Below are 21,828 nucleotides of genomic sequence, written 5' to 3'. Positions count from 1 at the left end.
TCATAAAATGTCCATACTACCCAAGACAATCTAAAGATTCAATGCAATCCTCATTGAAGTACCAACAGCATATTTCACAGAACTAGAAAAATACTCCAAAAATTTATATGAAATCAAAAAATACCCCAAATAGGTTTAGCAATTCTGAGAAAGCAGAACAAAGTTGGAGGAAACACAATACCAGATATCAAGTTATACTACAAAGTCACCATAATCAAAACAGCCTGGTAGTGGCACAAAAACAGGCATAGAGATCAATGGAACAGAACAGAGAGCCCAGAAATTGACCCAAGCCATTCAACTCAATTAATTTTTGACAAAGGAGGCAAGAGCATACAATTGAGTCAAGACATTCTCTTCAATAAATGGTGTTGGGAATATTGGGTAGATACGTGCAAAAAAAAAAAAAAAGAAAAGAAAAAGAAAAGAAAATAGGCCACCAAGTTACACCATACACAATAATAAACTCAAAATGGATAAAAGACTTAAATGTAAGTCATGGAACCATAAAAATCCTAGAAGAAACCATAGGCAGCAAAATCTCAAACACCTCTCATAGCATTATATTTGCAGATAAATCTAGGGCAAAGAAACTAAGGAGGAAAATAAACAAATGGGAATACATCATGATAAAAAGCTTCTGCACAGCAAAAGAAACCATCAACAAAACAAAAAGGGAGCCCACTGTATGGGAATACATATTTGGCAATTATACATTGATAAAGTATTAACATCTAAAATATATAAGGCATTCATACAATTTAACAAAAGGAAGACAAACAATCCAATTAAAAAATGGGCAAAGTACCTAACTAGACACTTCCCCAAAGTGGACATACAGATGGCCAAGCGACATATGAAAACATGCTCAAAGTCACTGATCATCAGAGAGATGCAGATTAAAATGACAGTGAGGTATCTCACACTTGTCAGAATGACTACCACCAACCAATTATCTAATGACAAGTTCTGGTGGAGAAAAGGGAATCCTAGTACACTACTGGTGGGAATGCAGTCTGGTGCAGCCATTATTGAAAACAGTATGGTGTTTCCTCAAAAAATTAAATATGGAATTGCCATTTAACCCCATTTCTAAGAATATATCCTATGAAACCCAAAACACCAATCAGAAAGAATGAATGCACCCTTATGTTCATAGTAGCACAATTTACAACAGTTCAGATCTGAAAACAGCCCAAGTGCCCATCAGTAGATGAGTGGATAAAAAAACTGTGGTACATTTATACCATGGAGTACTATACAGAAGTAAAAAAGAAGAATCTATTACCCTTTGAGACAGCATGGAGAGGCCTAGAGAGTATCATGCTAAGTGAAATACATCAGTCATAGAAAGAGAAGTATTGTAGGATCTCACTCATGTGGAATCTAATTAACAAAATAAACTGATGAATGGAGTGGATCCAGTGACATGGAAGCATGGAACAGAGTTGTGAAATTTCTGAGGGAAGATGGGGGTAAGTGGGTGGGTGGGAGGTAACCAACCAAAGACCTTGTATGCATATATGCATAATACATGGATGCAGTCAGTGGGGTAGTAAATGCCTACGGGGGGGTGGGTAGTGCTGGAGGGTGATGGTGGAGGGGGGAAGGGGACATATGTAATACTTTCAACAATAACGATTAAAAAATGAAGGAAAAAACATTAAACAATGCAATTTTAATCCTGTGATCAATCTTCTCTGATGAAAAATACATGCAAGCAGACCATGACATTTTACAGTTTTTCAAAAATTATGTTCCCTTATTTTTTGTATAAGTCCCAAACACCCTAAAAAAATGACAAGTAATTACAGTTGACCCTTTAACAACATGGGTTGGAACTACCTGAGTCCACTTAGATACGGATTTTTTTCAATAAATATACAGTTGGCCCTCTATATCCCTGGATTTCCTATATGTGTATTCAACCAGCTGTGGATAGGAAATAGTAATTTTGATCCAAGGATGAGAATCAAGATATGTGGAAGGCCAACTATATGCACTGTTTTACACCATTTTATATAAGACTTGAGTATCCATGAATTTTGCTAATTGGAACCAATTTCCCTCAGACACTAAGTGATTACTGAAGTTTTTGGGGAGTCAAAAGTTATATGTGAATTTCTAACTATGGGAGGAGCAGTGCACTTAACCCCATGCTGTCCAATGGTCAAATGTGCATCTATTTTCATAGTTATGTGATATATATTTTATACTAGAGGCCTGGTGCACAAAAATTTGTGCACTCGGGAGGGTCCCTCAGCCCAGCCTGTGCCCTCTCGCAGTCTGGGACCCCTCGGGGAATGACCACCTGCTGGCATAGGCCTGCTCCCTGGAAGATTGGGCCTAAGTTGGCAGTCAGACATCCCTCTGGCAGCCCAGGAGCCATCGGGAGATGTCCACTTGACACCAGGGAGCAGGCCTAGCTGCAATCGGACATCCTTAGCGCTGCTGAGGAGGCGGGAAAGGCTCCCACCACCACCGCTGTACTGGCAGCTGTCAGCCTGGCTTGTGGCTGAGCAGAGCTCCCCCTGTGGGAGCACACTGACCACCAGGGGGCAGCTCCTGCATTGAGCGTCTGGCCCCTGGTGGTCAGTGTGTGTCATAGTGACCAGTCATTCCCAGTCTTTCTGCTATTAGGGTCAATTTGCATATTACCCTTTTATTATATAGGATAGAGGCCTGGTGCATGGGTGGGGGCTGGCTGGTTTGCCCTGAAGGGTATCCTGGATCAGGGTGAGGGTCCCGCTGGGGTGCCAGGTAAGCCTGGGTGAGGGGCTGATGGCTGTTTGCAGGCTGGCCAAACCCCCCAGTGGGGACCCTCACCCCATGAGGGTATGGACAGCCTGGGTGAGAGGCTGATGGTTTTTTGCAGGCTGGCCACAGCACCCAGCCACCCAAGTTCCCAGTGGAGGCTGGCTGGAAGCAGGTATCTGGGATTTATTTAGCTTCTATAATTGAAACTTTGTTGCCTTTTGTGGAGGCCACAGCTGGCCAGGGCTGGCAGGAAGCTCAGCTTCCTCCATCGCCGGGCAACCAAGCCTCCTGCTTGCTCCAGCTCCCTGGCTGCCGGCCGCCATCTTGGTTGGGTTAATTTGCATATAATCGCTCTGATTGGCTGGTGGGCATGGCTTGGGCATAGCAAAGGTATGGTCAATTAGCATCTTTGTCTTTTATTAGTGTAGATGATTTATATTTTTCTATTAAACTCACATATTTCAAACAAATAAAATTTATCATATTCTGAACTTTTCCTTATATGGAAACATGTCCACTCTCTATGATGGAGATTTTTTAAATTTAATGATATACTTAGAAACTAAACTCATGTCCCTTAAATGACTCTCAATACATTATTCATGGCTCTGGCTAGCTCAGGGGTGGGCAAACTTTTTGACTTGAGGACCACAATGGGTTCTTAAACTGGACTCAGAAGAAGGAGCTGCGGCCGTGTTTCCCGACGTTGCCATGTTAACACTGCTGCTGGTGAAGGAGCGGAGGGGAGAGCAAGAGAGCCCTCCATTCTTTCAGCTCCGCGGGATGGATAGAACAGCCGAACGGGCCAGATCTGGCCCGCGGGCCATACTTTGCCCACGGCTGGGCTAGCTCCATTGGTTGCATTGTCCCCTGCACCAAAAGGTTGTTGGTTCAATTCCTGGTCAGAGTATATGGCCACAATCTCAGCTAGAGGGCTTGTAGTAGGCAGCCAATTGATATCAGTGTTTCCCTTTATCTCTCTACTTCTCCCTTCTTCTCTCTCTGGAAATCAATAAAACTATTTTTTTTAAATATTTTATTCATGAAATTACATAAGCTTTTATTGAGCGTATTTAGATTTTCTACCATCTCTTTAAGTACTTTATTACAAAACTAGAGGCCCGGTGTATGAATTTTTGCATGGGTAGAGTCCCTTGGCCTGGCAGCTTATCAGGGCCATTTGGGGGGCCACCCAGTTGGGGATAGGGACCGTGGGAGGTTGGCAGCTGGGAGGAGGGACCATGGGAGGTTAGCTGGCTCGGGGGAGGGACCACGGGAGGTTGGCCAGCTGGGAGGAGGGACTGCAGAAGGTTGGCCAGCCATGGGAGGTTGGCTGTGGGAGAGCACTGACCATCAGGGGGCAGCTCCTGCATTGAGCATCTGCCCCTTGGTGGTCAGTGAGCATCAGCAACTGGTTGACTGGTCGTTCGGTAATTCGGTCTTAACAGTCACTTAGGCTTTTATATATATAGAAGCATGAGCATTATGTTTAGATGGCCTTGTATGATCTCTTTCCCACTTAATAAATACTTTTCCTTAGTGAAACCTGCTCCCAGAGGCACTCACATGGTAGGTGTCTCTTTGCTATGCCTACAATACTGTGCATCTGTCTGAAATTTAATTTCTGAGTAGAAATATCATGATCTAGATTAATTTACATATTTCCTTATGCATGTTATGTTTGGGGGGGAAATCATAAATACAAAATAAAACATCACAGAGTTCTACAGAAAAATAATTTTTAAACTAACTAGAACTTAACAATAATTTAAAAGATTAGTCTTACTGAAGGCCTGACAGTTTTGAGGCAGAAGCTCACCAATCTACAATTCTAGTGTTCCGACAAGAAGTCAAGACTGAAAAGCCGGCTTTTGAAAATGGCGGAGGTTTAGACGGACATGTCGGTGCCTTGTCCCGGAGCAGATAAGGGCGAGCAGCTGAAACGGGTAACATACAGCCTGAATAAGCAGAGGAGATTCAGCTGAGAGACAGTCTGCAGCCAGGAAAGACAGAGGACTCCTAGAAAAAGGGAAGGGTTAGAGATTGAGGCTGAAACCTCACACAAAGCACCCGCTCAGCCACGGAGACCTCACCATCTTGAGTGGCTGTTACTGGCATCCAGAGATCGGCTACTAACCCGGAAACAACGGCTCTCAAGCAGCGCGACTACATGAACTCAGACGAGCCCTTCTTCTCCCCATGGAAAGGTTAGACTTCCCCCAAAGGTGCGGTTTGCAATTTAGGTTGGAGAGTGGAACACGCGCAGAGGGGAAAGCTGCGCACCACAAAGTCCGTGGCTGTTGGGGCCAGCGTGACTCGCGAGAGTGGAAGGGCTCCCCCAGGGCTGCTGGCAGAAGGGAAGACTATAAATAAGCCCATAGTTGGACTGGATGCAAACAGCAGCCTCAGATTTTGCCAGTCTGCCATCTACTGGGTGCCAGGGGCCAGAGCGAGCCCAGAGACTCCGCACAGATCTGGAAGGTGGAGCCCTGAGAGTTTGCACAGCTTCCCAGGATCTTGTTTTTATACTTCCTCTTAAATCTGTGCGTTTGATTGTTGAACCCAGTGCATGGGATTACCCAGTTAGGGTCACTCGTAGAGCCTGTAGGGGAAGGTTGTTTTTGAGGAGCCTGGGAAACAGAGCGGGGAGTGACGACTGGGGAACCAGCTCTGGGCAGAGGACTTTCCCAAGCCAGTTTCAGGTACAATAGAGAACTCCGGGTCAGAGAGGACTTATAGCCTTGGAGGTGAATCCAGACATACTGCCACCCAGAGGCAGAGCCATGAACTGACTCTTCTGTAAACACAGATAAAGGCAGTCTGAGGAACCAATACGGCCTGCCTTAAAATCAGGACTGTGGCTTATAACACGGAGGAGCAGTGTATCGCAGGGAAATTCAACATTCTCCTGAATACCTGGCGTACCAAAAAGAAGAGTAGAAGATCTGAAGCACCTTCATTACTGCACATTTTTAATTATTTTTTAATTATTTTTTCACCTTTTAAATAAGAAACCATTTTTTACTTTTTTCATCACCTGATTTTGCCCTTTTAATTACTACATTTTTATTTTTAACCAGTATTATTACTGCTACCATTTTACCATTTTTTAAAGTGTCATTTTATTTTCTCTTTATTTTATTTTTGGACTAGTGTTCTCCATTATATTTTCATCGTTCCTTTAGCATCATTTTTCTCTACCTCAATTTTGCGTCTGTGCTAAAACCCTCTTCCCCACTTTTCGCCTTCTGTTGTCCTGTTTCTCTTACCCTGTTCCTGCTTTAGATTTTCCCTATTCTTTTTACCCCCTGTCAAAATTTCACCCTACTTATATATCCTATTTCCAATTCCCTGCTCTAAATCCTTATACACCTCTCCCTTATCTTTCTTCACTATCCAAATTTTTCTTCTTCTTCTTTTCTCTGTTTTGTTGTTGTTTGCTTGATTGTTGAGTATATTGGGTTTGTTTTTTTTTTTAGGATTGTTTGTGAGGTTGTTCTGCTTTTTCTTTTCATGTTTCTGTTCTCCACCCCCCCCCCCCGCCACCGGTTATTTTTATGCTTCTGTTTTCCCTTGCCCCGATTGATATTATTGGTTGTTTGTAGTTTGTATTCATCGCCAGGGATCCGTTGCTGGAATTTGTTGGGATTAGTGGCATTTCTATCGGAGTTTTCTCTTCATATAAATAGTCTCCTCCCCTCTTCTACTTCATTCTCTTTTCTCTCTTACTTTTTTTTTCCTTTCCCTTTTTCCAATTTCATTTTTGCACTCCATTTTTTCTGTTTTCTCTTCTATCTTCTTCTCTTCTTTCTTCCTTACCCCGAACTCTCTTAGCTCGGGTGGCCACCTTTATTTGGGGTTAATAATGCTGTAAATACATTTGTGTTCAGTGCCTGGTTCATTGTGCTTGTTGTGTTGCATTTTGTGCATTTAAATCAACGCAGTGGATCCAAGCAACAGCGGCCTCCTGATCATCACATGCTCTGTCTGAGTAACAGTTGCTGGGTGTGAAGACTCCCTCCACAATCCAGAAGAGCCACCACAGATGTGAACAGCACCCACCAGGGGACCTGCTACCAACAGAGGAGGAGCTGCTACCACAACCACCCAAGGAGAAACCACAGCCCGAGGAGCCACTGCCACCCAGGGAGAAGCCACTGAATAACCCAACAACTAGATAGGTCGGTGAGATCAAACATGGCTAGACAAAGAAACTCCCAAAGGAAAGAAAAGGAGGGCTCTCCAGAAAAGCAGCTAAGCAATACAGAGGCATGCAACATCACAGAAAAAGAATTCAGAATAAGGGTCCTAGAGAGCATAAACCGGATGGAGGAAAAAATCAACAACTTATGCAAGAAGCAAGGAGAAACAGATGCCAAAACCGGTTTGGCTCAGTGGATAGAGCGTCGGCCTGTGGACTGAAAGGTCCGAGGTTTGATTCTGGTCAAGGGCATATACCTGGGTTGCGGGCACATCCCCAGTAGGGGATGTACAGGAGGCAGCTGATCAATGTTTCTCTCTCATCGATGTTTCTAACTCTCTATCTCTCTCCCTTCCTCCCTGTAAAAAAAATCAATAAAATATATTTAAAAAAATTTAAGAAGAAACAGATGAAAAGATGAATAACTTATGTAAGATCCAAGAAGAAATGAAGAGCGATATAGCTTCAATAAAAAACACCATTGAAAGTATCAAGAGTAGACTAGGAGAAGCGGAGTACCAAATTAGTGAATTGGAAGACAAGGAAGCAAAACACACCCAAACTGTACTTCAATTGGAGAAAAAAAACTAAAGCACAGGAGGAGAGTCTAAGGGAGCTTTGGTACAACATGAAATGAAACAACATACGAATAATAGGGGTGCCAGAACAACAGAAAGAGGAACAAGGATTAGAAAAACCTATTCAAAGAAACAATATCAGAAAACTTTCCTGAGGTGGGGAAGAAAAAAGTCACACAAGCACAGAGAGTCCCAAACAAGGTGAACCCAAAAAGACCCACACCAAGACACATCATAATTACCATGGCAAATGTTCAGGACAAAGAGAGAATCTCACAGGCTGCAAGAGAGAGAAGGAAAGTTATATACACGGGATCTCCCATTAGATTATCAAATGATTTCTCAACAGGAACACATCAGGCCAGAAAAGAATAGAAGGAAATTTACAAAGTGATACAAAGCAAAGGACTGAATCCAAGAATACTCTATCCAGCAACGCTATCATTCAAACTTGAAGGGGAAATAAGAAGCTTCACAGACAAAAAAAAGGCTAAGGGAGTTTATCACCACCAAGCCAGCAACGCAAGGAATGCTAAAGGGACTGGTATAAAAAGAAGAAATAAAAAGCTCAGAAAGAAAACAGCCACACAAAAAAAGAAATGGCTACAAACAAGTACCTTTCAATAATAACTTTTAATGTAAATGGACTAAATGCTCCAACCAAAAGACATTGAGTTGCTGAATGGATAAAAAATCATGACTCATACATTTGCTGTCTACAAGAGACCAACCTCATTAGAAGGGACTCACATGGACTGAAAGTGAAGGGATGGAAAAATATTGTTCAGGCAAAAGAAATGAAAAGAAAGCTGGGGTAGCAATACTTATATCAGACAAAATAGACCTCAAAGTGAAGGCCATGGCAAGAGATAAGGAAGGCCACTTAATAATATTAAAGCGTTCAATACAATAAGAAAATATAACCCTGGTAAACATATATGCACCCAATGCAGGAGCACGAAAATACATTAAAAAAACTCCTGGAAGATATCAAAGGAGAGATCGACAACAATACAATCGTAGTAGGGGACTTTAATACACCACTGACAACACTGGATAAATCCTCTAGACAAACAATCAGCAAAGAAATAACAATCCTAAATGACTCACTAGATAAGATGGACTTAATATATATCTTCAGAACATTACACCCCAAAGACAGAGAATATACGTTCTTCTCAACTGCTCATGGGACATCTTCAAAAATAGACCACATATTGGGTCACAAACAACGTCTCCGCAAATTCAAGAAGACTGAAATCATACAAACCATCATCTCAGACCACAAGGGCATAATATTAGAAATAAACTACAGTAAAACAACCCGAAATACTCAAAGATTGGAAGCTGAATAGCATGTTATTAAATATTAATTGGGTTACCAATGAGATCAAAGAAGAAATGAAAAACATCCTGGGAACTAATGACAATGAAAACACAACAATCCAAAACCTATGGGACACAATGAAAGCAGTCCTGAGAGGAAAGTTTATAGCTCTACAGGCCTACTTCAAGTAAACAAGAAAAAATTGTAGTAAATAATCTAACTCTACAACTCAAAGAATTAGGAAGAGAGCAATAAGAAAAGCCCAGAGTGATCATAAGGAAGGAGATAATAAAGATTAGAGCAGAAATAAATGACATAGAAACCAAAAAACAATACAGAAAATCAATGAAACAAAGAGCTGGTTCTTTGAAACGATAAAAAAGATTGACAAACCTCTAGCCAGGCTCAACAAGAAGCAAAGAGAGAGGACCCAAATAAACAAAATCAGAAACGATAGAGGCGAAATAACAACAGACCCCACAGAAATACAAATGATTGTTAAAAAATATTATGGACAACTCTACTCCAACATACTAGACAACCTGGAGGAAATGGACAAATTCCTAGAAAAATACAACATTCCAACACTCAAGCAGGAAGAATCTAAAAATCTCAATAGACCAATAATTATGGAATAAATTGAAGCAGGCATCAAAAAGCTTCCAGCAAACAAAAGCCCAGGATGAGGCGGCTTCACAGGGGAGTTTTACCAAGCATTCAAGGAAGAACTGAAAACCTATCCTCCTCAGACTACTACAAAAAATTCAAGAGGAAGGAACACTTCCAAGCTCATTCTATGAAGCCAGCATCAACCTCATACCAAAACCAGGGAAGGACAACACAATGAAAGAGAATTACAGGCCAATATCCCTCATGAACATAGATGCCAAAATCCTCAACAAAATCTTAGCAAATCGGATCCAGCAGTACATCAGAAAGATCATACACCATGACCAAGTAGGATTTATCCCAGGGATGCAAGGATGGTACAATATCCGCAAATCAATAAATGTGATACATCACATAAACAAATTGAAAGAAAAAAACCACATGGTCATATCAATTGATGCAGAAAAAGCATTTGTCAAAATCCAACACCCATTTTTGATTAAAACTCTCAGCAAGGTGGGACTAGAAGGATCATACCTCAACGTAATAAAAGCCATATATGATGAACCCACAGCCAACATCATACTCAATGGACAAAAACTAACATCATTTCCCCTAAGAACAGGAATAAGACAGAGATGGCCCCTCTCACCAGTCCTGTTCAACATAGTGCTGGCAGTATTAGCCATTGCAATTAGACAAGAAGAAGAAATAAAAGGCATCCAAATTGGGAAGGAGGAAGTAAAACTGTCCTTATTTGCAGACAACATGATATTATACATACAAAATCCTAGAGATTCCATCAAAAAGCTACTAGACTTAATACATGAATTTTTCAATGTAGCAGGATACAAAATCAACCCCAAGAAATCTGAGGCATTTCTATACACCAATAGTGAACTTTCAGAAAGAGAGATTATAAAAACAATCCCATTTACCATCGCACCAAAAAAAATTAAGCTACGTAGGAATAAACTTAACTAAAGAGGTAAAAGACCTCTACTCAGAAAACTACAGGATGTTGAAAAAAGGGATAGAGGAAGACATAAACAGATGGAAGAACATACCGTGTTCATGGATTGGTAGAATCAACATCATTAAAATGTCCATATTGCCCAAAGCAATCTATAAATTCAATGCACTTCCCATTAAAATACCAATGGCATACTTCCAGATCTAGAACGAACCCTCCAAAAATTCATCTGGAATAAAAAAAGACCCCGAATAGCTCCAGCGATCCTGAGAAAGAACAAAGTAGGTGAGATCTCAATACCAGATATCAAGCTGCATTACAAAGCCACTGTTCATTAAACTGCCTGGTACTGGCACAAGAACAGCATATAGATCAATGGAATAGAATAGAGAGCCCAGAAATCGGCCCGAAACAATATGCTCAATTAATATTTCACAAAGGAGGCAAGAACATACAATGGAGCCAAGATAGTCTCTTCAATAATTGGTCTTTGGAAAATTGGACAGATATATGCAAGAAAATGAAACTAGACCACCAACTTTCACCATACACAAGAATAAACTCAAAATGGATAAAGAACTTAAACATAAGACGGGAAACCATAAAAATACTAGAGGAATCCAAAGGCAACAAAATCTCAGACATATGCCGAAGCAATTTCTTCACTGATACAGCTCCTAGGGCACTTGAACCTACAGAGAAAATGAAAAAATGGGACTACATCAAAATAAAAAGCTTCTGCACAGCAAAAGAAACCATCAACAAAACAACAAGAAAGCCCACTGCGTGGGAAAACATATTTGCCAACGTCATATCTGATAAGGGCCTAATCTCCAAAATTTATAGGGAACTCATACAACTTAACAAAAAGAAGATAAGCAATCCAATCAAAAAATGGGCAAAGGATCTATATAGACACTCTCAAAAGAGGACATTCAGAAAGCCAAGAGACATATGAAAACATGCTCAAAGTCACTAGTCATCTGAGAAATGCAAATCAAAACAACCATGAGGTACCATCTCACACCTGTCAGACTGGCTATCATCAATAAATAACAAAGGACAAGTGCTGGAGAGGATGTGGAGAAAAAGGAACACTCGTGCACTGCTGGTGGGAATGCAGACTGGTGCAGCCACTATTGAAGACAGTATGGAGTTTCCTCAAAAAACTAAAAATGGAATTCCCATGTGATCCAGTGATCCCACTTCTAGGAATATATCCCAAGAAACCAGAAACACCAATCTGAAAGGATATGTGCACCCATATGTTCATAGCAGCACAATTCACCATAGCTAAAATTTGGAAACAGCCTAAGTGCCCATCAGTAGATGAATGTATTAGAATACTGTGGTACATCTACATGATGGAATACTATGCTGCTGTAAAAAAGAAGGAACTCTTACCATTTGCAACGGCATGGATGGAACTGGAGAGCATTATGCTAAGTGAAATAAGCCAGTCAATGAAGGAAAAATACCAGATGATATCACTCATTCATGGATAATAAAGACCATTATAAACTTTTGAACAATAATAGATACAGAGGCAGAGCTGCCTCAAATTGATTGTTAAACTGCAGCGGGAAGGCCAGGGAAGGTTGGGGGGCAGGAGGTAGGGGGGCAAGAGATCAACTGAATGACTTGTATGCATGTATATAAGCATAACCAATGGACACAAGACACTGGGGTATAGGGGAGGCCAGGGGATTGTCAATGGCAATAAAACAATAAAAAAAGACTTAAAAGCTTCCTGAGGGAGAGGCTTTGCCAGTGCATGTACTGGAACTCTAAGGGAAGCAGCTAAGACAATGAGGATGGAGTGACCAATAACAAAAATCCTAGGTTCTGACTTGAATATGGGAGTAAAATCCAAAGGTGGTAGTTAGATAGATTTGGAGAAAATACAATGGTTTAGAGCAGCCGTGGGCAAACTCCGGCCCACGGGCCAGATCCGGCCCATTTGAAATGAATAAAACTAAAAAAGAAAAAAGACCGTACCCTTTTATGTAATGATATTTACTTTGAATTTATATTACTTCACACAAACACTCCATCCATACTTTTGTTCTGGCCCTCCAGTCCAGTTTAAGAACCCATTGTGGCCCTCGAGTCAAAAAGTTTGCCCACCCCTGGTCTAGAGATCCCCCAAAACTATGAACTATACTTGTATTGAAATTGAGAGAAAAGGCGGGCTAAAAGTTGGAAGTAAAAACTGGAATATGAGGTTTTGGAAGTGTAATATTTATATGGGCTAACAAAGTTCCCAGGTACAACTATGAGTTATGGCTCAAGGTTGGGCATCGACCTATGAACCAGGAGGTCATGGTTCAATTCCTGGTCAAGGTGCATGCTCAGGTTGTCTGCTTGATCCCCAATAGGGGGCATGCAGGAGACAGCTGATCAGTGATTCTCTCTCATCATTGATGTTTCTATATCTATCTCCCTCTCCCTTCCTCTGTGAAATCAATAAAAAAAAATATTTTTAAGTGCAGATGAAAAGAGCTGAAACTGAGACATCTCAGAGAACAGAAACTACTTGATAAAGGTTTCATTCCATAACTGGCAGAGCAAAGCCTAGAATTCAGACATGCTGCTACTTAAAGGAGCACATAGGAGAACCAAGATGGCGGCATAGGTAAACACCTGAACTTGCTGCTGCGCACCACCACATTTAAACTACAACTAAAAGACAAAACAAGTATCATCCAGAACCACGGGAAGTCTGGCTGAGTGGAAATTCTACAACTAGAAGGAAAGAGAAAAGCACATTGAGTCCTGCAGGAAGTGGAAGTGTGGAGGTACAGAGGTGCACGTGAAAGGGGCTGCTAGCTGGGTACACTGTTGTCTTTTTCAATTGGGAGGGAGATACAAGCTCCCAACTGCTCTGAACTCCAGCTATAGGCAAAAATTTGGGGACCCAGACTGATATGGAGAGAAACTGTACTGTCTGTCATCGGGGTGGAATGTGAGGGCAGCTTCCTCGCAGAAGTGCTTGCAGTGTTCATTGTTCCTGCACGGGGCGTGGGACACAGACCCCAGGACCTCTCAGAGGCAAAGCAGACTGGCAGCCATTGCGGTCTGCCCCACTCTGGGAGTTCCCTGAAACCCTGCCCCACCCAATTTACATCCCCACCCAAGCTATGCATAGAGGCTTTAGCATACTAATGGCCTGGCCTATCTCTGCCTAAAAACCTGTCAAACTCTATCTGGGTCAGAGAATCCCAGAGATTCCAAAATAAGGCCTAAGGCTCATCAGCAGCCTGCATTACTTCACAGTGGTGCCTCATCTGGGCACTTCCAAACCCCAAACAAAGAGGAGGAATCTGCAGATCTCTCTGTAGCTTCTGCTGGGTGGCCTTAGGCAGTGGTTGACTTTGCACCTCCTTGGAGATCCAAGAGTCAGTCTACCCAGTGGTCAGAGGGAGACCATCCAGATTACAACTCTTCACATCCATAAAAGACACATTCAGGGGGCAGACTCAGTGAGTGCCAAAGCCCCACTGAAGCAAGACCTGCCCCATAAGGGTGTCTCCAGCACAGAAGTTCTCCCATTGTAGACACAACTGGTCCTCAGAGCCAATTGGCCTGGAGGTCAATTCCTCCCAATGATACCAATAGCAATCAAGGCTTAACTACAACAAGATTGTGCACACAGCCCACAAAGGAGTGCACCAAGAGTGTCAACTTCAGGTAATTAGGGAGGCTGAGCCACTGGGCCCTATAGGACACTTAGCACACAAAGCTACTCTATCAACACAGAGAAGCAGCCAAAATGCAGAGATAAAGAAACAGATAATAAATGAAAGAAATGGGGGAAAGCAAACTATTTGATATAGAGTTCAAAACCATGGTTATAAGGTTACTCAAGAATCTTCTAGGAACCTCCGAGAAATATAGTGAGACCCTCAAGGATATGAAAAAGGACCAATTAGAAATTAAGTATACACTGACTGAAATAAAGAATAATATACATAGATACAACAGCAGACTAGGGGATCCCAAGAATCAAGTCAAATAGTTGAAATATGAGGAAGCAAAAAACACCCAACCGGAAAAGCAAAAGGAAAAAAGAATACAAAAATATGAAGATAGCGCAAGGAGCCTCTGGGACAACTTCAACGTACCAACATCTTCTGGGGTACCAGAAGAAGAGAGAGTAAGACATTGAAAACCTATTTGAAGAAATAATGACAGAAAACTTTCCCTACCTGGTGAAAGAAATAGACTTACAAGTCCAGGAAGCACAGAGAACCCCAAACAAGAGGAATCCAAAGAGGACCACACCAAGACACATCATAATTAAAATGCCAAGGGCAAAAGACAAAGAGAGAATCTTAAAGCAGCAAGAGGAAAACAGTTAGTTACATAAAAGGGAGTACCCATACGATTGTCAGCTGATTTCTCAACAGAAACCATGCAGGCCAGAAGGGAGTGGCAAAAAATATTCAAAGTGATATTCAAGAACCAACAACCAAGATTACTCTACCCAGCAAAGCTATCATTTAGAATTGAAGGTCAGATAAAGAGCTTCACAGATAAGAAAAAGCTAAAGCAGTTCATCACCACCAAAGCAGTAGTATATGAAATGCTGAAGGGTATTCTTTAAGAAGGGGAAGAAGAAGAAAATGGTAAAGATAAAAATTATGAACAACAAAGTGACAAAAAATACATATCTATCAACAAGTGAATCTAAAAATCAAGTGAATAAAAATCTGATGAACAGAATAAACTGGTGAATAGAATAGAAACAGGGGCATAGAAAGGGAGTGGACTAACAATTATCAGGGGGAAGGGAGTGCGGGGGGTAAGGGAAGAGACTGGACAAAAATCTTACACCTATGGATGAGGACAGTGCAGGTGGGGGGAGGGTAAGGGCAGGGAGTGGGGTGGGAACCGGGTGGAGGGGAGCTATGGAGGGAAAAAGAGGAACAACTGTAATAATCTGAACAACAAAGATTTATTAAAAAAATAAATAAAAATAAAAATGGATTTTCAGGGGGAAAAAAAGGAGCATGTATTTTAATTAGCGTAAATAGCTATATGTAAATCACTGAAAAACATCTGTTCTCCCAATGCAGCTTGCATGTCCCCCCATACTGTTTCAGTATACCTTCTGGGTAGATGTTTACATTAATCTCAGTCTAAAAAATCTCTTTGAGTCATAATAATGTCCAACGTCAAATTTTACTTTCTTCTTTTGAAAAGAAGGGAGAACTGTGATAATTTGTTCCATTAATCCACGGTGGCAAAGCTAATGCAACATTTGAAGTATATCAGACACTGCAAGTTGAATCTCTTTGACTAGTGAATTTCAAGATAAATTACTCATTTATTCTGATATATGTAAAACATAGATAAAATTAAGCAATGCTTATTTTTTAAAGCTCCTGATTGTAGCTTGTACTTTTTTGTAAGTTAGAGAATTTACTAAATGCATTGTCCTATAGCCAGAAAATTCTCAATGACACTATAACCTGAAGACTTGGATCTATATTGCTTTTCTTTTAACATTGAAAGTCACTCAATGAAGTCACTTAAATTGGGGGAACAAAGGTTTTCTCACTTATAATTTGGAAATAATAACACACTGTCTAATGTTGCTAGGGGCATCATCTATAATAATAAAAGCATAATATGCTAATTAGACGAGATGTTCTTCCAGAGGACCTTCCAGACAAAGCCGGGGCTGTGAGGGAAGCCCGGGTCCTGGGTGCCTGCCAGCGACCGGAGCAAAGCCTGGGTCCTGGGCTCTGGAGGGAAGCCGGTGTAGGCAGCTGGGGGAAGGAAGTCCTTCTCTTGCACGAATTCCGTGCATTGGGCCTCTAGTCTTCTATTATATAAAAGCCCAGCGACTGTTAAGGTGGAACAATCAGAATGACTGGTCGCTATGACGTGCACTGACCACCAGGGGGCAGACACTTGAGGCAGGATCTGCCCCCTGGTGGTCAGTTTGCTCCCACAGTGGGAACACTGCTCAGCCAGAAGCCAGGCTCATGGCTGGCAAGTGTAGCGGTGTTGACAGGAGCCTCTCCCGCCTCTGTGGCAGTGCTAATGAGCAGCAAGCCAAGTAGTTAGGAGTGAGCAGGCAGGCGGTTAGGAGTGTGGGGTCCTGGATTGAAAGAGGCCACAGGCCAGGCTGAGGTATTCCCCCTGCCACACACACACACACACACACACACACACACACACGAATTTTGTGCATTGGCCCTAAAGTATGATATAATATATATGGGAAAATGCTTTGTCAGCTAAAAATGTACTGTGGATTATAAACTGATGTAATTTTTCCATAGTAATAAGATAATGGTTATTTAAAACTATGTCTATAGTTATACATATAAAAAAGGTTGTTTCATAATTATTTATAATTACTATAATTTACATTACACTTTTCTGCCAGAATCTTACCCACCTCCGGAATTCAGGTAGCGTTTCCCAATGTGTACAACAGGATACTTGTCTGCTAGTCTCTTATCTGGCCATAGAATTCCATCTGCTGCAAAGACCACTTTGTGGTTTGACTTTTGAAACTTTTTTAGAACTTCTTCTGGACTGCCAGCAAATATGACATCAAAGCTGTTTAGTGAAGGGAGAACATTTTAAAATATATTAAAAAATACATAAACCAAGAAATAGTCTCTAATAAAGGTCAGAATTTAGACTACAACACAAGATTAACACCAACTATTTAGAGAGTATACCAAACAATTTTCCCTCAACTTAAAGTATATGTATAGTATTAAATTACTAGTGTTTACATTACTTTTGAAATTGAGGTCCATACAAAAGACAAATTTTGTAGTAATTAGTCTTACTATTTTTTCATTCTTCACTTATTCAACTAAATCAAAATTTTAAAAGTATTGAAATGTTAAAATGTCAGTAGCTTGCTATCTAATAATATAGACACAATCATTGACAGAACTTCCCATTGTAACTACCTAATGTTTCAATTTAATTTGTACCCATCCATTATAATTTCTGAAGATTTCATTGCCTTGAAAAAAATTCGACCAACTACTAAGTGTCATAAATATTTATATATTAAATTTATATTTTAATCACAAATAAGCCTGAAATCCTAAAATAGTGTATAGATACGCACATCTTTTTAAACCTCAATAAATTTGAAAACCAATATAAAAGTTGATGCTTTTATTTAATGTCTATAGTTTCACTGATTTTCTACGGATTTTATTCCTCACAGCCTATTTACAGAATCACAATGAAATAACAAAATATGAAATATGAAAGCCTAATATATTCTCACTCTGTAATAAGTTCTCTATTCTTGCTACAACCACAACTTCTTTTGCATTTTCCTTTTTTACATCAGAGTACCTCAAGGCCAAAGATTTCCAAAGATGAAAACTTAATGACTTAACATCCGAGGTAACAAACAATAAAGCAAACTGATGCTCTTTAATTCAGCACCATCTCTTCCTCAAGTCAATAGTCCAGAGGCACTGCTGTGACATCTAAATGGAGGAGGAAAGAGGCTGCTCCACAAGCCTCTTCCAGCTAGACTTGCTCTCAAGGAGCTTGTTAATATGCTAGGATAGTAGTAATGTATCAAGAAACATTTAGTAACTTTGTGAAAATTTAAATTCTTTGTTGTTTAAAGAATTACACATGGGGATTGCATTGAATCTATAGATGGCTTTGGGTAGTATGGAGAGTTTAACAATGTTGATTCTACCAATCCATGAACATGGTATGTACTTCCATTTGTTTAGATCTTCCTCTATCTCTTTTTTCAACAGGATGTGGATTTTCAAACTATATCCTGTAGTTTTCTGAGTATAAGACTTTTATGTACTTAGTTAAGTTTATTCCTATGTATCTTAATTTATTTGTTGCTATGGTAAATGGAATTGATTTTTTAGTTTCTCTTTCTGTGAGTTCACTGTTGGTGTATAAAAAAGCCATGGATTTCTGGGTGTTAATTTTGTATCTTGCTATATTGCCGAATTCATTTATTAAGTCTAGTAGTTTTTTTATGGGTGTCTTTAAGGGTTTGTACGTAAAATTTCATGTTATCTGTGAATAAGGACAGTTTTGCTTCTTCTTTTCCAATTTGGATGCCTTTTATTTCTTCTTCTTGTCTGATTGTTATGGCTAGCACTTCCAATACTATGTCAAACAGGAGTGGTGAAAGTGGGCATCCCTGTCTTGTTCTTAGGGGAAATGGATTTAGTTTTTTCCCATTGAGTATGATGTTGCTTATAGGTTTGTCATATAAGGCTTTCATTATGGTGAGGTAAGATCTCTCTATTCCCACTTTGCGGAGAGATTATAACAAGAAAGGGTGTTGGATTTTGTCAAATATTTTTTATGCATCAATTGATATGCTCATGTGATTTTTGTCTCAATTTGTTTATGTAATGCATCATGTTTATTGATATGCAAATATTGTACCAGCCTTGTATTCCTGGAATAAATCCCACCTGGTCATGGCGTATGATTTATCTAATGTAATGCTGGATCTATTTTGCTATAATTTTGTTGAGGATTTTGGCATCTATGTTCATCAGGGATATTGGCCTATAATTCTCTTTAATTGTAGTGTCTTTATCTGGTTTTGGGATTAGGATAATGCTGGAAGAGCTTGGGAGTGTGCCTTCCTCTTGAATTTTTTTGAATAGTCTGAGAAGGATTGGTTTTAGTTCTTCTTTGAATGTTTCGTAAAACTCCCCTGTGAAGCCATCCAGACCAGAGGTTTTATTTGTTGGAAGTTTTTTGGTGACTGCTTCAATTTCATTGGTAGTTATTAGCCTATTCAGGTTTTTTTATTCTTCCTGATTGAGTTTAGAATATTGTATTTTTCTAGGAATATGTCTATTTCGTCTAGGTTGTTCAGTTTGTTGGAGTAGAGTTGTTCATGGTATTATATTACAATCCTTTGTATTTCTGTGGGGTCAGTTGCTATTTCACCTCTTTTATTTCTGATTTTCTTTATTTGGATCCTCTTTTGGTTTCTTGGTGAGCCTGGCTAGAGGTTCATCAATCTTGTTTAATCCTTTCAAAGAAACACCTATTGGTTTTATTGATAATATATATATATATATATATATATATATATATATATATATATATATATACACACACATATACACACACACACATACACACACATATATATATATATATATATACACTATATATATAGTTTTTGGTCTCTATGTCATGTATTTCCACTCTGATCTTTATTATTTCCTTCCATCTGCTTACTCTGAGCTTTTCTGGTGGCTCTGTTTCTAATTCTGTAAGTTGTAGTATTAGATCATATATTACCTTTTTTTTTTTTTTTTTTTGAGGTAGTCCTGTAGAACTATGAACTTCCCTCTCAGGATTGCTTGCACTGTGTCCCATAGATTTTGGATTGTTGTGTTTTCTTTGTCTTTTGTTACCAGGATGCTTTTATTTCTTCTTTGATTTCTTTGGTAACCCAATCATTGTTTAATAGCATGCTGTTTAGCCTCCAAGTGCTCGACTGTTTTCATTGTAGTTGCTTTCTAATTTTATGCCATTGTGATTTGACAAGATGGCTGATATGACTTCTATCTTCTTGAATGTGAAGAGACTTTGCCTTTCTCCCAATATGTGGTCTATCTTTGAAAACGTCCCGTGTGCACTTGAGAATAATGTATATTCTGGGGAGATCCAAGATGGTAGCCAACAGGATGGTTTTGAGGGAAATAGTGTGAGTGAGTGAGAGAGCAAATGGGGAGTGCATGAACATGTGGGGTGAGTGAGGGCCATTTATATTCCACAGGATTGTTGTGGACTGGCAGACCATGCTCCCCTAACCGGGAAGCCTCTACAACTGCTGAAATTTCTCCCAGCGCGGCAGGCTCTGACAGAGAGACCACATCATCTTGAAGGGGAGAGCAGCTGTGATTGGGAGCCCAACCTCACCTTCACCCAGGGAGACCACGGACACCACCCAGGATCCTACAGCCACAACAGCCCAGGACCAGCTGCCTCGACTCTGAACACTGAGACTCCTGCCTCCCCAGCTATGGGCTCATAAGAAATTTGTCCAGGGGGAGAGAAAATGGCAGCTGAATAGGCAGACAGGTCCTGTACCTTCTCAAGGAGCAGATAGAAGAAACAGCTGAATTGAATAACATCCACACTGAATTGGTGGATTACACACAGCTGTGAATGTGGTAGAGCATGAGCCACATAACCAGACACCCTGAAAAGAGCAAAAATGTGGAGACAAAGAAACAGCCCCAATACAAATGAAAAGGATGAATCACCAGAAAAGGAAGTAAACAAATGGAGGGAAACAATTGGTCAGAGAAAGAATTCAGAGGAATGGTCATATTGACACTGAAAAGGATGGAAGACAAATTCAACAACATGTGTAAGAACCAAGAGAAAAAGAAGAAGAACCATGAAGAAAGGAAGAATGACATAGCTTCAAAAAGAACACAACAGAAAGCATCAACAATAGACTAGAAAAAGCTTAGGACCACATCAGTGAGCTAGAATATAAGTTAGGAAATAATCCCCAAGCAGAGCAGCAACTGGCAAAAAAAACCAAACCAAACCAAAACAAAACAAAACAAAAAAACAACTTAAAACACAGGAGTAGAGACTAAGGGAGCCTTGGGACAACACTAAACGAAACAACATCCACATAATAAAAGTGCCAGAAACAGAGGAAACAGCAAGGAATAGAAAACCTGTTTGAAGAAATAATGACAGAAAACTTCCCTGATATTGGGAAGAAAAAACTCACACAGGTCCAAGAAGCTCACAGAGTCCCAAAGAAGATGAACCCAAAAAGGCTGACACCATGACACATTATAATTAAACTAGAGGCCTGATGCACAAAATTCATGAAAGAATAGGCGTTCCTTACCCTGGCTGTCAGTACCGGATTCCCTCCAGCCGCTGGCAGGCACCAGAGACCTAGGCTTCCTTCCAGCCGCCAATAGGTACCCATAACCCAGGCTTCCCTCATAGCCCCAGCTTAGTGCAGCAAGTCATCCGAAAGTACATATGGAAGGATGTCCAGTCTAATTAGCATATTATGCTTTTATTATTATAGATTAGCAAACACCAACAACAAAGTAAAAATGGTAAGGTTGTTAGAGAGACACAGAAAGTTACCTATAAGGGATCTCCCATCAGATTATCAATGGATTTCTCAACAAAAACACATCAGGGCAGAAGGGAATGGAATGAAATATACAAAGTCAAGCAAAGCAAGGGACTAAATCCAAGAACACTATACCCAGCAAGACTATCATTCAAAATTGAAGGTGAAATCAGAAGCTTCATTGAAAAAAAGAGCTAAGGGAGTTTATTACCACCAAACCACCAATGAAAGAAATGCTAGACTTGCAGCTGTGGGCAAACTATGGCCCGC

General features: G+C 40.3%; 1 protein-coding gene across 3 annotated transcripts in view; it reads right to left on the bottom strand.

The window, feature by feature from the left end:
• PLOD2 (procollagen-lysine,2-oxoglutarate 5-dioxygenase 2) overlaps positions 1 to 21,828 on the bottom strand; it is a 294,414-nt gene that overhangs the window by 123,108 nt on the left and 149,478 nt on the right. For all 3 annotated transcript variants that reach the window (XM_059688211.1, XM_059688213.1, XM_059688210.1), the window contains exon 4: positions 16,858 to 17,021. In XM_059688211.1, the coding sequence (XP_059544194.1) occupies positions 16,858 to 17,021 (164 nt within the window). The remainder of the gene's footprint in view (positions 1 to 16,857; positions 17,022 to 21,828) is intronic.

This window comes from Myotis daubentonii, chromosome 3 (assembly GCF_963259705.1).
Source record: "Myotis daubentonii chromosome 3, mMyoDau2.1, whole genome shotgun sequence".
Lineage (NCBI taxonomy): Eukaryota > Metazoa > Chordata > Mammalia > Chiroptera > Vespertilionidae > Myotis > Myotis daubentonii.
The sequence above is the reverse complement of the archived record's forward strand: the minus strand, read 5'-3'. Positions and strand labels throughout refer to the sequence as shown.